Consider the following 12,400-nt stretch of genomic DNA (forward strand, 5'->3'; position numbering starts at 1 on the left):
CGTCAGGCTGGTGCACTGACCGTGCAGAGCCTGCTTGGAATTCTCTCTCTCCCCCCCCCTCTCTGCCCCTCCCCATTGTGCACTCGCTCTCTCTCTCTCTCTCTCAAAATAAACAAACTTAAAAAAGCATCGTAGGAAAAAAAGTTTAAATTCCCCTCAAATATTTGAAAACACACCTGAACGGGGATAAATTCAATGAAACTAGTTAACTGGAAGCAGTTGCAACTGCTACTTCAGAAAATTCATACAGAATTTAGTTGATCAATTCGACAGTGTAGACCAGGGTTATTCAACCTGGGCATTACTGGTATTTGGGGCCAGGTAACTCTCTACTGTGGGAAGCTATCCCATTCATTGCAGGATATCGAGCAACAACTCTGGCCTCTACTCACTAGATACCAGTAATGCTACCCCCTGGTTCTAAGACCCAAAAATGTTCCCGGAAATTGCTAAATGTCCCACCGGGGCATAATCACCCTGGGTTAAGAACCACTAGAGTAGAGCCAGCCTCGGTGCTCATCTTTACTGCTCAGAGAGTTCCAAAAAGCAAATAAACTTTAGTTTCAGAAACATTTCTACTAAGTATAGTGTATGACTCAGGGTAAAGTTATGACCTGAGTTTTCCACTCTCCTTTTGAAACACATTTAATAAAGGGCAAGAGCAACACACCCAAAAACAGAGGCATATCATTTCATGCCTTGTTCTCGCTGGCAGTCTTTAAAGTTCCTAATTCAGACAAGGCCAGAGAAAACACATCATCATATGTGAGGGTAAGTACACTAAGACCTCAGCTAACTCCAACTGCTGGGTGTGGTTCCATTTGCTCACGGCTGGGGAGTGCTTTTATATACTGTATTCTATTCTGTCTTAAGGCAGTAAGTAGATACACATATTTTTTTAAGTTGTCTCAATGAAAATACTACTTATACGAAACAAAAGAGAACACTGGGGGAAATTTACATTCTAATCAATTCAAGGGCTTAAGAGGAATTTTTTCTCAATTCATCTGCCATAAAAAAAAAAATCTGTGTACTTTAGCACAGAATGCTGAACAAAACCGTATTTTCCTGGTCAGTTTTGTAGTGCTTTATGAACTTATAAAGATAACTATGACTAAACAGTACTGAAGATTCAGAAATGCAGAGACCAGGCTGAATCTAAAAATGACGCCAGGCTGTATTATATAGAAAAAACATTTTTTTAATAGAATGAGTTCAATATTCATCCTATTTGACTCTTCCCTAAAAATAAGAAATCACCAAAATCAATTTGGTTACCTGAAGGTTTTGTCTGTGTTCCAACTGAATAATGCTTTCTTAATTGGCAATATTTGACTTGGATGCCTTATCAAGACATAAAAAGTTTTTTCACCTACTACACCAGTAAAGTCTATTTCCTAACTTGAAATATACTTTAGCTGTGAAATAAATCAAGTTCCATCAAAATACATGCTACTAAAAAGTATTTTTTACAAATTTGCAAAGAGCATCAACTTCTCAATACAAATACTGATATTACGGGGACACCTGGGTGGCTCAGTCGGTTAAGTGTCTGACTTCGCTTCAGGTCATGACTGCCAGGTTCAGTTCAAGCCCCACATCGGGGTCTGGGCTGACAGCTCAGAGCCTGGAGCCTGCTTCAGATTCTGTGTCTCCTTCTCTCTCTGTCCCTCCCCAGCTCTGTCTCTCAAAAATAAACATAAAAAAAAAATTTTTTTAAACGCATATTGATATTACAAATTATAGTTCCCATAAAGTAACAAATCAATTCAAATGTAAGCAACCACCTACAGGGAAATTTTAGTATATATTAGTACGCAAATTAGAATTACTTGGGGTTAACTGTTGGCTGGCCCCTGGATGAAGTAAATCAGAATCAGTGGGTCCCACACATCATCAGGTTTTAAACACCACAGGTTTTTCTAATGTGCAGCACTGAGATAGTCGGCTCTACAGTGACTAAAGCTTTTTTTTTTTCTTTTAAACAAAAGCTTTCCCCTCACTTCCCCCTTCCCCTGCCATGTTTTTTAGACAATATATTCCTAAAACTTCAGATAACTTGGGGAAATGTTTTCAAATACAGATTAACTTTAAAATGCATCTGTGTTACGTAAACAATTTCTCAGTTCACAAGGCCAGAGAAACTTAACAGGCATGCCTAGTCATTATAGGCAAATTTTAAACCGGTTCTCAAACAAGTTCACACAACCCAGGTGCTTCGTAGGAATCTTAATGGGCGCCTGGGTGGCTCAGTCGGTTGGGCGTCCGACTTCAGCTCAGGTCACCATCTCGCGGTTCGTGAGTTCGAGCCCCGCATCGGGCTCTGGGCTGATGGCTCGGAGCCTGGAGCCTGCTTCCGATTCTGTGTCTCCCTCTCTCTCGGCCCCTCCCCCGTTCATGCTCTGTCTCTCTCTGTCCCAAAAATAAATAAATGTTAAAAAAAAAAAAATTTAAAAAGGATACTAACCAAACTGTTAAATGACCTAGCACTGGGGATATGGGGAGGTCAGACAACTTTATACTGATCGCTTGCTTCTTACAATTCTCTATTATCTCATTTTAAATAATGAGTGTGCATTTAAACTTTTTTCTAAGATTTAGAAATCATACGAAAAACACAGTGCTGCAACGCAGAAAATCAATTTTAAAAAGCCCATTCGAAACAAGTCCTATTTAGTGAACGCTAAGAAAATTATGCACACATTTATCCCCTATCGTTATTTTCCTTAATTTCACGATTATCCCAATGAGATAGTAAACGGTAGCTAATAAAACAACGTGCTGCACCAGTGTTATTTCTTTTCTTACAGAGATCCGTTTCATCCAAGCGTTTCCTATACAGGTGGTAAAAGCAGAAACAGGAATTTCTAGACTACAAGGCTAGTTTGGCACAAAGTCGAAAAAAGCACTAATTTGAACTTCAGGTCACTGCAACACTGAACACCTGACACAGATTAAAACCACGTAGGTTTTGCTTCTCCAAAGGCAAGCCAAAACGTGAAGTGACGTTTTGGGGTCCGTTAGTTCTTCTCTCCCTTTCACAAAACATTGCACCCAACTTCGCACTCAGATTCGAGGGCTCGGATTTAAGATTCTCCAAACAATGTTCTTTTTTTTTTTTTTTTTTTTTTCTGCTTCTAAGTTTCTCGAGTAAAACTTTAGGCGATTTCAGTTTACACACAAGCCAAGAACAAAGCTGGGTAAAATGACAGATGAAGTATCTATCCTTCAACCTATGGTCTCTATTTGATTGTTAATACTTTTGCTCTTTGTTAGGTCTTCGGGAAAGCCTCGGCACAACGTCCGGTGCCTAACGTCCTAGAAGAACTTCCTAAAGACCAATTCAGGCCGCATTCTTTGATCTCGTTCATGGAAAGAAGGGTGATGTTAAAATCCACTCTCCTAATACTCGTCAGCGCCTCGAGGTCGTTAGGACGAAAATAAAGCTTCCAACTCCAAGACTTCGGAGTCCGCCAGCGCCTTGCCAAAGGCTGAACCTAGACCATCTACCTTCCCGCTCCCTGGGCCCCCGGATCCCGGGCCGCGAGCGAGAGAGCGAGCGAGCGAGCGAAGTGCCGGGCAGGGAGGGGGGGGCCGCAGCCCCGGAGCGCGCGCCGCTCGGCCAGGGCGGGGCCGGCGGGGCCGCAGTTGCGGGACTCCGCCCGCCCGCCCGCCCCACCAGCCTTCGCGCACTGCGGGCCTCCCCGGTGCGCAGGGCCCGACCCCCGAAGGCGGCCGCTCCCAGCCGGGAGCCAAGGCGCCGCCCGCGCCCGATCCTCGCTACCAGCCCCCGGCCCCGAAGTCGCGGCCGAGGGTACGCTGGGCAGGGGCGCGCGGTACAAGCCCCGGGACCGAAAGGGCGGCGGTGCGGACGGGCGGTCTCCTTGGAACTATAATCAGGAAGGCGGCGGGGGCGGGGGAAATTGGGCACCTCACCTGCTCCTCCCGAGGCAGCCGCTACCGCTCGCTGAGGGGACAACATGGAGCCTCCGCCTTCAGCACAAGCAGCAGGGGCGCGGAGAGGGGCGGGCTGAGGCGAGAACGAACCGGGCCCAAGAGGCGGGAAACGGGCGGGGCCTGGGCTCCAGAAGAAACTGGGGGGAAGGAGGGGTACGCAGAGCTTGGAGGGAAAGAACACGGGGCGGGTCTGCGAGGCGCGGCAGGCGCTTGGGCGGGCCGGGGGTGGGGGAGGCGCAAGCGACCGAATCCCGCCCGCCCGACGCGTGTGCTCGTGCGCGCGAGCGCGCGCGCCGCTGGCTACCTGGGACTGCGCAATGGGGGCGGCTGTCCGTTGGGAATTGTAGTCCGGTGCTCTGAGTCCCAGCCTGCCGTCCCTAGTCTGCGCACTCATCCGGGGCGGGGAGGAAGCGGAAGAGAAAGGACTTGGCGCGGCTCTTCGACGACTGAACTACAACTCCCAACAGGCCACGCGGGGAGGGGAGGAGCGAGCCCGCTCAAGCCCGGGCCCGCCCGCGAGCCCCGCTGGGATCCTGAGCTTGAGGCACGGTCCGGGGCGAGGGATTTGGGGTAACCGGCCTTCAGCCCCTACCCGCCGCGTTTGAGACGGTTTCGGTGTCTAAGGACGGAAGGGAGGCCTTAAACCTGGATGACGTGAGCGTCACTGGTTTTTTTAACGATTTTGACTTCACAAGGAGAGGAGGTCGTGACTTCATTACCACCATCATCAGCTTGACCCCATAATCCCCTGCCTGGCCAAGGCTGGTGGTGAAGGATCACCACCGCCCTGATAGCTAAGAAATTCCAATGAGTCTCCTTCCACAGCCTTTGTCCAGCCTAAGCTATGGCCATGTCTGGTAAATGTCAGATTTACAGGAGCTTGCTTTGAAACTACTTTTGCAAGCACAACTTACTGATCAATGCAAAAGCAGGTTCTCCAAAAATGCTTTTATTCACACTTCACATATGATTGAGAAAATGTCAGTTGCCACAGTTGAAGAATCTTGTTATTTTGGATTTGTTAGGGTAGGGGCAGTTATCGGAGCTAAGTAGCTGGTGGAGCTTATAGGAGGCTAAAGCAGCCATCCCAGCACCACCACCACCTCTTGGTATTACCATTCCCTCATTCATTAGACAAATTATTATACTTTCTTCTGCCTCTGCCTTAACTATTATAACCTACCCAGAACCTCCTTCCAGCTACCTGTAGGCCTTGCCAAGCCTTTGAGCTGTTTTTAGTGCCTGAGTGATTAGGACAGAGGTGAAGAGATAGAGATAATTCTGCCTAATCTTACTAGAGAGACCATGTTTAGATTTCTTTTCCCCTGCCTTCCTATTCTTCCCAAACACTCAAGATCACTTGAATACTCTCCTTGAGGCTTTAGATTTAAGAGTCTAGATCTGGGGCGCCTGGGTGGCGCAGTCGGTTAAGCGTCCGACTTCAGCTCAGGTCACGATCTCGCGGTCCGTGAGTTCGAGCCCCGCGTGGGGCTCTGGGCTGATGGCTCAGAGCCTGGAGCCTGCTTCTGATTCTGTGTCTCCCTCTCTCTCTGCCCCTCCCCCGTTCATGCTCTGTCTCTCTCTGTCTCAAAAATAAATAAAACGTTAAAAAAAAATTTTAAAAAAAAGTCTAGATCTAGTCCATTTAGGCCAGCAAAAACCTAGACAGGGACATCAGGGCAAGTGGCTAATGGGGTTTCACACTAGGTGTGCAGGCCCTACAGGATGTGTCACAGCTACAGGGCATTATGTGGCATGCTCAGAAAGAGAGAGGGGCCAAAGGCCAATGACTGGTCACAATTGCAACATACAGTGTAAGAATTTAAAATTGGACATACATCCCAGAATTCTCTAGACCCTTTCCTCATCCATTTTCACTAGACTTCTTGCCATATGACTTATTATGTTTTAAGTAAAACATAGTCTTTTAAAATATTTACTTATTTTGAGAGAGTGTGAGAGGGAGAGAGAATCCCAAGCAGGATCCACGCTCTCCACACAAGAGACTGAGGCAGGGTTCAATTCCACAACTATGAGATCATGACCTGAGCCAAAATCAAGAGTCAGATGCTTAACCAACTGAGCCACCCAGTTGCCCCTAAGTAAAACATAGTCTTTTCACTTCTCTTCCCATCAGAATAGGAAGTTTTGTCTGTTTTTGTTCACTGTTGTATCCACAGTGTTTCAAACAATGCCAGGCAGATAGTAGAAACTCTAATATTTATTGAACAGATAAATAAAGAAGGGATATGTGACACCTAACGCTGCTCACTCACTTTCTTGCTCCCTTAATATTAAGTCCCGAACTTCTGCTTTTGAACAAAATACCCTGTTCTATTTTAAGGGCTCCCGACGGAGATCTGCTGAAGCCCATCCTGTCAGGAAGTGACCAGTAAATGCTGACATTACATCTGTCTCAATATAATATCACCAAAGTCAGTGTTAGTTGCATTTGGAACAACAGTACAAATTATAGGTAGATTTTAAGGATTAGTCACACTCAGAAAACAACTCCTATAAACGAGAAAAAATGGTTTGTTGTTAGTGTCATTGTTTCTTCGCCAACAACCAGGGTCATCAAAACAGTAGACATTTAAAATGCTCAATATTGATAATACTGATTACAGCCTGCCTTTAGCCATCTCACTCTGAATTGAGTCAGGTGGTATGACCAGAGTCTGTGTTTTCCTTGTGGTTTTCCAGAAGCAGGTGACATGTAGACATGTTTGAATGGCTAAGGCCACAGTGTTTGGGGTCAGACCAGCCTGTCTTTGAATTCCGGCTCTGCTGCTTACTAGCTGTGCAAACTTGGGGGGAGTTACTAAACCTCTTTGAACTTATTTCATTATCTCCTGCCAAATGATTCGAGTTGTTGTGGGTTAAATGCGATGTAAGTGTTGGGCAATTATGACTGATGCATAGTTGGTGCTCAAATATTGGTAACCGGAGTCATTTGGGAAAAAGCAAAAACAAAGTCAGAAATATTCCAGATAACCAAGTGTTTTATGAAGCACACAAGTAACAAAATTGTTTTCTGCAGTGACATCCACTGTGACTCAGGTCCCAAAGCTTTCCAAAAATAGCTTTCCAGAATTGTTATGTGCCAGACATAGTGCTAGGCCATATTGCTGATATATGAGTAAGACACATTCCTGTCCTCCAGAGACTCACAGTATTATGGGGTAAATAGCCAAGTAAATAATTATCACTCACTGTGACTGTGCTGGGACCCAATTCAGCCTTTCCTCCTACCGCCTACTCCTAAGATCCACGTTTAAGCAACAGTCTGGGGCCTTGGAAGGGACAGACTGGACTACTGGCATCTCTGGGTGTCATTTAAATATCTACCTTACTTTGCTCTGTGTATAAAATGAGCTATTGACTTGGTGGCATAGTTTATGAAAAGAAAATAGTCAACCCCAACTGACAGGGTGTCAGAAAGTTGGAGGGGTGCCTGGGTGGCTCAGTCGGTTAAGCGTCCTACTTCAGCTCAGGTCACGATCTCATGGTTCGTGGGTTGGAGCCCCACATCGGGCTCTGTGCCGACAGCTCAGAGCCTGGAGCCTGCTTCGGATTCTGTGTCTCCCTCTCTCTCTCTGCCCCTCCCCTGCTCATGCACTGTCTCTCTGTCTCTCTCTTTCAAAAATAAATAACATCAAAAAAATTAAAAAGAAAAAGTCGGATATCAGGCCCTCAATGTGGTGGTAACACAGTAAAATCTCAAAACGTATCAGCTGCTTCATCATTGTTATTTCAGCCAACAGCACAGCTATCTGTTTCTTCAAAAAGATACTAGAGGGGTGCCTGGCTGGCTCAGTCAGTTCAAGCCTCACATTGGGCATGGAGCCTACTTAAAAAAAAAAAAAAAAAAACTAAAAAAAAAAACGATACTAGGAAAGACCCTTAGAATTTACTATTAAGGAAAGGAAGCAACAACCTGTATAGCATGCTATCATTTATGTTAAAAAGAGTGAATGAGGATAAAGATTTGCTCTCTTTCACCTTTGCATTTGCCACAAAAACTCCTAACAGTACTTACCTATGTGTGTGTAGAGGAGACTAGTAACTGCTGGAGAGGGGTTAAGAATAGAAGAAAACTTTATAGTGGGCCTATTCTTGAATATATATACTCCCATATACATAACATGAATATATTCAAAGAGGTTTCTTAATTAAAATATATCCTTTTGTTTTCCCCTAAGTCAGGGGGAAAAGATGGGATAATGAGATGGCCTAGAAGCCGAGGTGGGAAACTAGCTGTGTAAACACCAGTCCTCTAAGGACAGGGCCAAGGAAGAAGAGGCCCAACTCAGTGCCTCAGCAGCAAAAAATTACTCCAGAAAAAAAAAAAAAAATTGCTACACAGAACTGAGAAGTGGCTATGCTCCAGTGAACACTTCAAAAATCCCAACTGAGGGGCACCTGAGTGGCTCAGTCAGTTAAGCGTCCAACTTCGGCTCAAGTCACCATCTCACGGTTCGCGGGTTCAAGCCCCGCGTCGGGCTCTGTGCCAAGAGCCTGGAGTCTGCTTCGGATTCTGTGTCTCCCTCGCTCTCTGCCCCTCCCCTGCTCGCGCTCTGTCTCTCAAAACTAAATAGGCATTGAAAAAACATTTTTTTAATAATCCCATCTGAGCCCATCTCTGTCGGAAAACCTCACTGAATTCACTGGGTCCCCCATATTCCCATTAGCCTTAAGAGGAACCCTCAGTTCCTCAGTGCTGTATTCCTGCCTTTCCACACTCTGGCCCCGACACATCTTTCCCATTTTACCTCCCTCTTGTTTCAATTCAAGCCCTTGGCTCTAGCCAACTGGGCTAACCACACCCTAAAAACCTTACTAGAGTCACACTTCTGACCCTCTAGCCACCACAGATGGCCGTGTAGTCTACATGTAGCCCTAAGGCAGCCTGTGGAGGGGAGGGGCAAGAGGGGATCAAATCTAGGCCAAGTTCTGCTAAACAAGCCAGCGTTGAAGTGCATCATGGGGTGGGCAGGGAGGAAGGAGTGCTCTCCAGTGATTGGTCTGCCCAGAAGGAGGTCTTACTGTATACTTGCACAAAAGCAGCCGCTTCATTTGCTTCACTCCATTCTCTGCTTTTAACGACCTCCTTACCATTCCAAACTCTGACTTTGTTCTTCATAAAACCTCCCAAGCCACTACCAGCTCCATTATGATTCCCTCTCCCTTTAAATTCATACAACTGAGTTGCCATCTCATCAGAACACTACAGTTCTATGTTGTTTGGGGTTGTTTTGGTTGCCATTTAATTTTTATTTTTATGCGAGTATTTTCGAGCCCCAACTAGCTTGTAAGCTCATTGAAGACAGGACAAACATATTTTTTTGATTCCTCCACATTCCCCAGGATGGTGTCATTCTCTCAGCAGGTGATCAGTAAACATTTGTGGAACAAATCATAGATACAAATAACATCTCACGCAAGAGTCAGTCTCAGGGAAGTTTACTGGTACAGCAAGAGGGAGCAGGAAAGAAAAACAGTTTCAGGAATTGGACCTAGCACAAAGGTCTCTTACGGAAGAAATCTTAAGAGTATGAAAGGACCACCAAGACATCCGTACCTTTATTTTTAGCTTCTTTTCTCTACTTCTAGTTACCATGAAAACAGGTTTCCTTTCCTTTCCCTAAGAGCCTAGCAATCGCTGTCAGGGCTAAGGACCAGCCTCATTCATTTTCTTATCCAGCATCTAATAGCATACATTTTTAAAGTTTATGCATTTATCAGAATGGGTACATAACTGGCTTGGTTATCAGATTGGTTTCTATTTCCCTTTGTCATCTAAAGGACAGATTGCTGCATTATCAACTGATGCCGTAAGTGTCAGAGGAAGATATTTGCCACGTATTATTTTGGGAAATATCTTCTGTGCCTTTTTTTCCAGAGCATTGCAATAGCCAGTTTTTTTCCTATCTGGGCTTTACCTGACCTTAAAAAGTGTCAAGGGCAGATGTAGTCTACTTCCTGTTCTAGAAGATTTCCAATGGTCAGATCACTCGTCCTTTCTGTTGCTGCCTGGCATACCACCTCCCCCTTCATGAGGCTGCATCTCTACAGGATCTGCTGATCTTGCAATTGCCCTTCAGGTCATCGATTGCTGCTTTAGCAATCACAAGGCCTACAGTTTTGATTTTTGCCATTTCCAGTTTACATTCCCCTTTTTAAAAGAATCATGCACATTTCAAGTATTTTGATCACGTGTATGGAGAAGGCTTTGAATTTCACAATCCAACCAAAGAGGAGACCAAAACAAAACAAAACAAACAAAAACGAACAAAATCCAGTATAAGCTAGATATCTGGTTTCAAATAAATTTTCTACTAAAGACTCCATTTAGGCTATGGATAAAATTCAATCGTATGTATTTTGTGGCATATTCTCAATACCTCATTTTACCATCCCCCCATAACCGCAGCCAGGATGTTATCTCCGGGCTCTTCTTCTCATTAGCTCAGCTATTTTTTCTTCAAAATATGTCTTCTTTACTTGATAGCTTATGTGGAGGAAAGGACAACCTTAAGACCCAAGGTGGACCCCTCTTTGGGAACAGAAACAAGGTAAGAATATGAAGCAGGTTCTGTTGGCTGCATTGGAATGTGACTAGAATGAGTAATAGTTTTTCATTCTGTATAGCATCTTGCTCCACCTACCAAATGGGAGACCGTGCCATCTCTGCCTCAGAGATTACGACACATCCAGAAAAATTAATAAAGCACCTTGCACAGTGGGCCTATATCCACATTCCGCTTTTCACTTTTCATTGGCGTCACAGGCAGGAACGCATCAGACAAAAGACATCCGCTCTGGAATTTATGGGAAAGACATTCTCCAGCTAATGGAAGCAAAAGAAACTTCTATTGTTAAAACCCATAATCCGGCGACCCTGACACATTCACATAAGGAGTTATGAAGAAATACTAACCTGCGGGGGCCCCTCCCACTTCGGCCGCAGTGGTGGGCGGGGCTTGGCATTTGGCCACGCCCCTTGCGTCTCTTTCCCGGAGGGGCGCGGCCCACCCCGGCCTCTCGCGCCCGCGCTTGGTGAAGCCAGTTTTGCCCCTCCTTCCCCGCAGGAGCGCGGAGGGACAGTTCTTGCGCTTGCGCCCTGCGTCGCTGGGCGCCTAGACCCGACCGCCGCCCGCCCGGGGGCCTTTTGTGCGCCTGCGCGCTCGCGCTCGCCCCCCCCCCCCCCCCCCCCCCCGCCCTCTCGCTGCGCTCGGCTGAGTCAGTCAGTCTGTCGGAGTCTGTCCTCGGAGCAGGAGGAGCGAAGGGACTTCCGAGAGCCAGCTGCCCGATTATTTTCTTTCCCCTCCCTCTCTCCCGCCCCACATCTCTCTTCACCCCTCTCCTGCCCTTGCTCGCGCGGCCATGGCGGAGCCGTCGGCGGCCACTCAGTCTCCGTCCGTCTCGTCGTCGTCCTCCGGGGCCGAGCCTTCGGCGCTCGGCGGCGGGAGCCCTGGAGCCTGCCCCGCCCTGGGGGCGAAGAGCTGCGGCTCCTCCTGTGCGGGTGAGGCGCTCCGGGGAACCCCGCCCTTGGGGGGTGGGGGGGACGTTGGAGTGTCAGGGAAGGCAGAGGACCCTCGCCTACCGGGGGCTTCAGCCCCCGGTTACGAGCGGGTGGAAAATGGGCTAAGGGGGAGGGGAGAGTAAGGTGGTGCAGGCGGTGAGGAAATAACGGGGTGTGAGGCAAACAGGTTGGGAGCGGGGAGATATTCTGGGGAGTGGGCGTTAACGCCGAGGCACAGCAGGTGGGGGAGAAACACCATTTCGGGGGAGCCGTCGGCTGAACCGGGGTGATTTAGTGGAGGATTAGAGAGATTGAGAGGATTGGGGCAGGTTGGTTGCAGGAGAGCGAGCTGGCTAGGGTTTCGAAGAGATGATGGTGCAAAGGTTGCACTGCGGGTTTACAGACAGGTGTTGACATAGTCGGAAATTCGTGGTAGTCTTCCAGAAATATAGAAATATTTTTTTGGTTTCCCGTGGGGGAGGATCAGGACGTTTGATGGAAACATGGCAGCCGTTTTCTGTGCTCTTTTCCTGCGCCTGTAATTTTTGTTGTGGTTAGACTCCCTAAATGCTCGCTTTTCTGAGGCTCCGAGGTGAGAGGAGGCGTGATGAGAATAGCTCCGGGAAGATTTGGGAGGGAGCAGCCGATGGTCCAAGATGGATCCGTGGCTGCATCTGCAACACAGCCCGCTCTTCACTGGCGCGGCGTGGGGGTGGGGACAAGCAATCAATTGCTTATATTCTAGAAAATAATAGAGTCATGCCAAGCCATCAACACATTTTGATTTCATGCTCTCTATGGGCCATTATTGATCGCAGTGTAACAAAGGGGAGTGTTTAGCGCAGAAAGGGGGGAGGGGGAGAAAAATTAGACAAAGCAGGAGCTGGTTTGAACCCCTTCTTCTGTCTCTCTGTGAAA

General features: G+C 47.0%; 2 protein-coding genes and 1 long non-coding RNA gene across 8 annotated transcripts in view; 2 read left to right on the forward strand and 1 right to left on the reverse strand.

Moving 5' to 3' along the window:
* Positions 1–4,532, reverse strand: part of ATL3 (atlastin GTPase 3) — a 50,169-nt gene extending 45,637 nt beyond the window's left edge. Inside the window, exon 1 of one of the 2 annotated variants that reach the window (XM_040466067.1) lies at positions 4,262–4,532. Coding sequence is in view for 1 of the 2 variants with exons in the window: in XM_040466066.1 (XP_040322000.1) it covers positions 3,937–3,982 (46 nt within the window). In the remaining variant the exon portion in view is untranslated. Of the gene's footprint in view, positions 1–3,936; positions 4,169–4,261 lie in introns of those variants that run through there. The other variant, XM_040466066.1, reaches the window with a different exon arrangement.
* On the forward strand, positions 705–3,461 carry LOC121023874 (uncharacterized). Its single transcript, XR_005787529.1, has 2 exons — positions 705–771; positions 3,277–3,461. It is a non-coding gene; the product is annotated as an uncharacterized LOC121023874 (long non-coding RNA).
* Positions 4,533–11,139: 6,607 nt separating the features above from the next.
* Positions 11,140–12,400, forward strand: part of RTN3 (reticulon 3) — a 59,834-nt gene continuing 58,573 nt past the window's right edge. For 2 of the 5 annotated variants that reach the window (XM_040465660.1, XM_040465661.1), the window contains exon 1: positions 11,164–11,482. In XM_040465660.1, the coding sequence (XP_040321594.1) occupies positions 11,344–11,482 (139 nt within the window). In that variant the 5' untranslated portion in view covers positions 11,164–11,343. Of the gene's footprint in view, positions 11,483–12,400 lie in introns of all 5 variants that reach the window. The other 3 variants (XM_040465663.1, XM_040465665.1, XM_040465666.1) reach the window with 3 other exon arrangements.

Source organism: Herpailurus yagouaroundi, unplaced genomic scaffold, assembly GCF_014898765.1.
Source record: "Herpailurus yagouaroundi ecotype Mexico unplaced genomic scaffold, PumYag 569, whole genome shotgun sequence".
Lineage (NCBI taxonomy): Eukaryota > Metazoa > Chordata > Mammalia > Carnivora > Felidae > Herpailurus > Herpailurus yagouaroundi.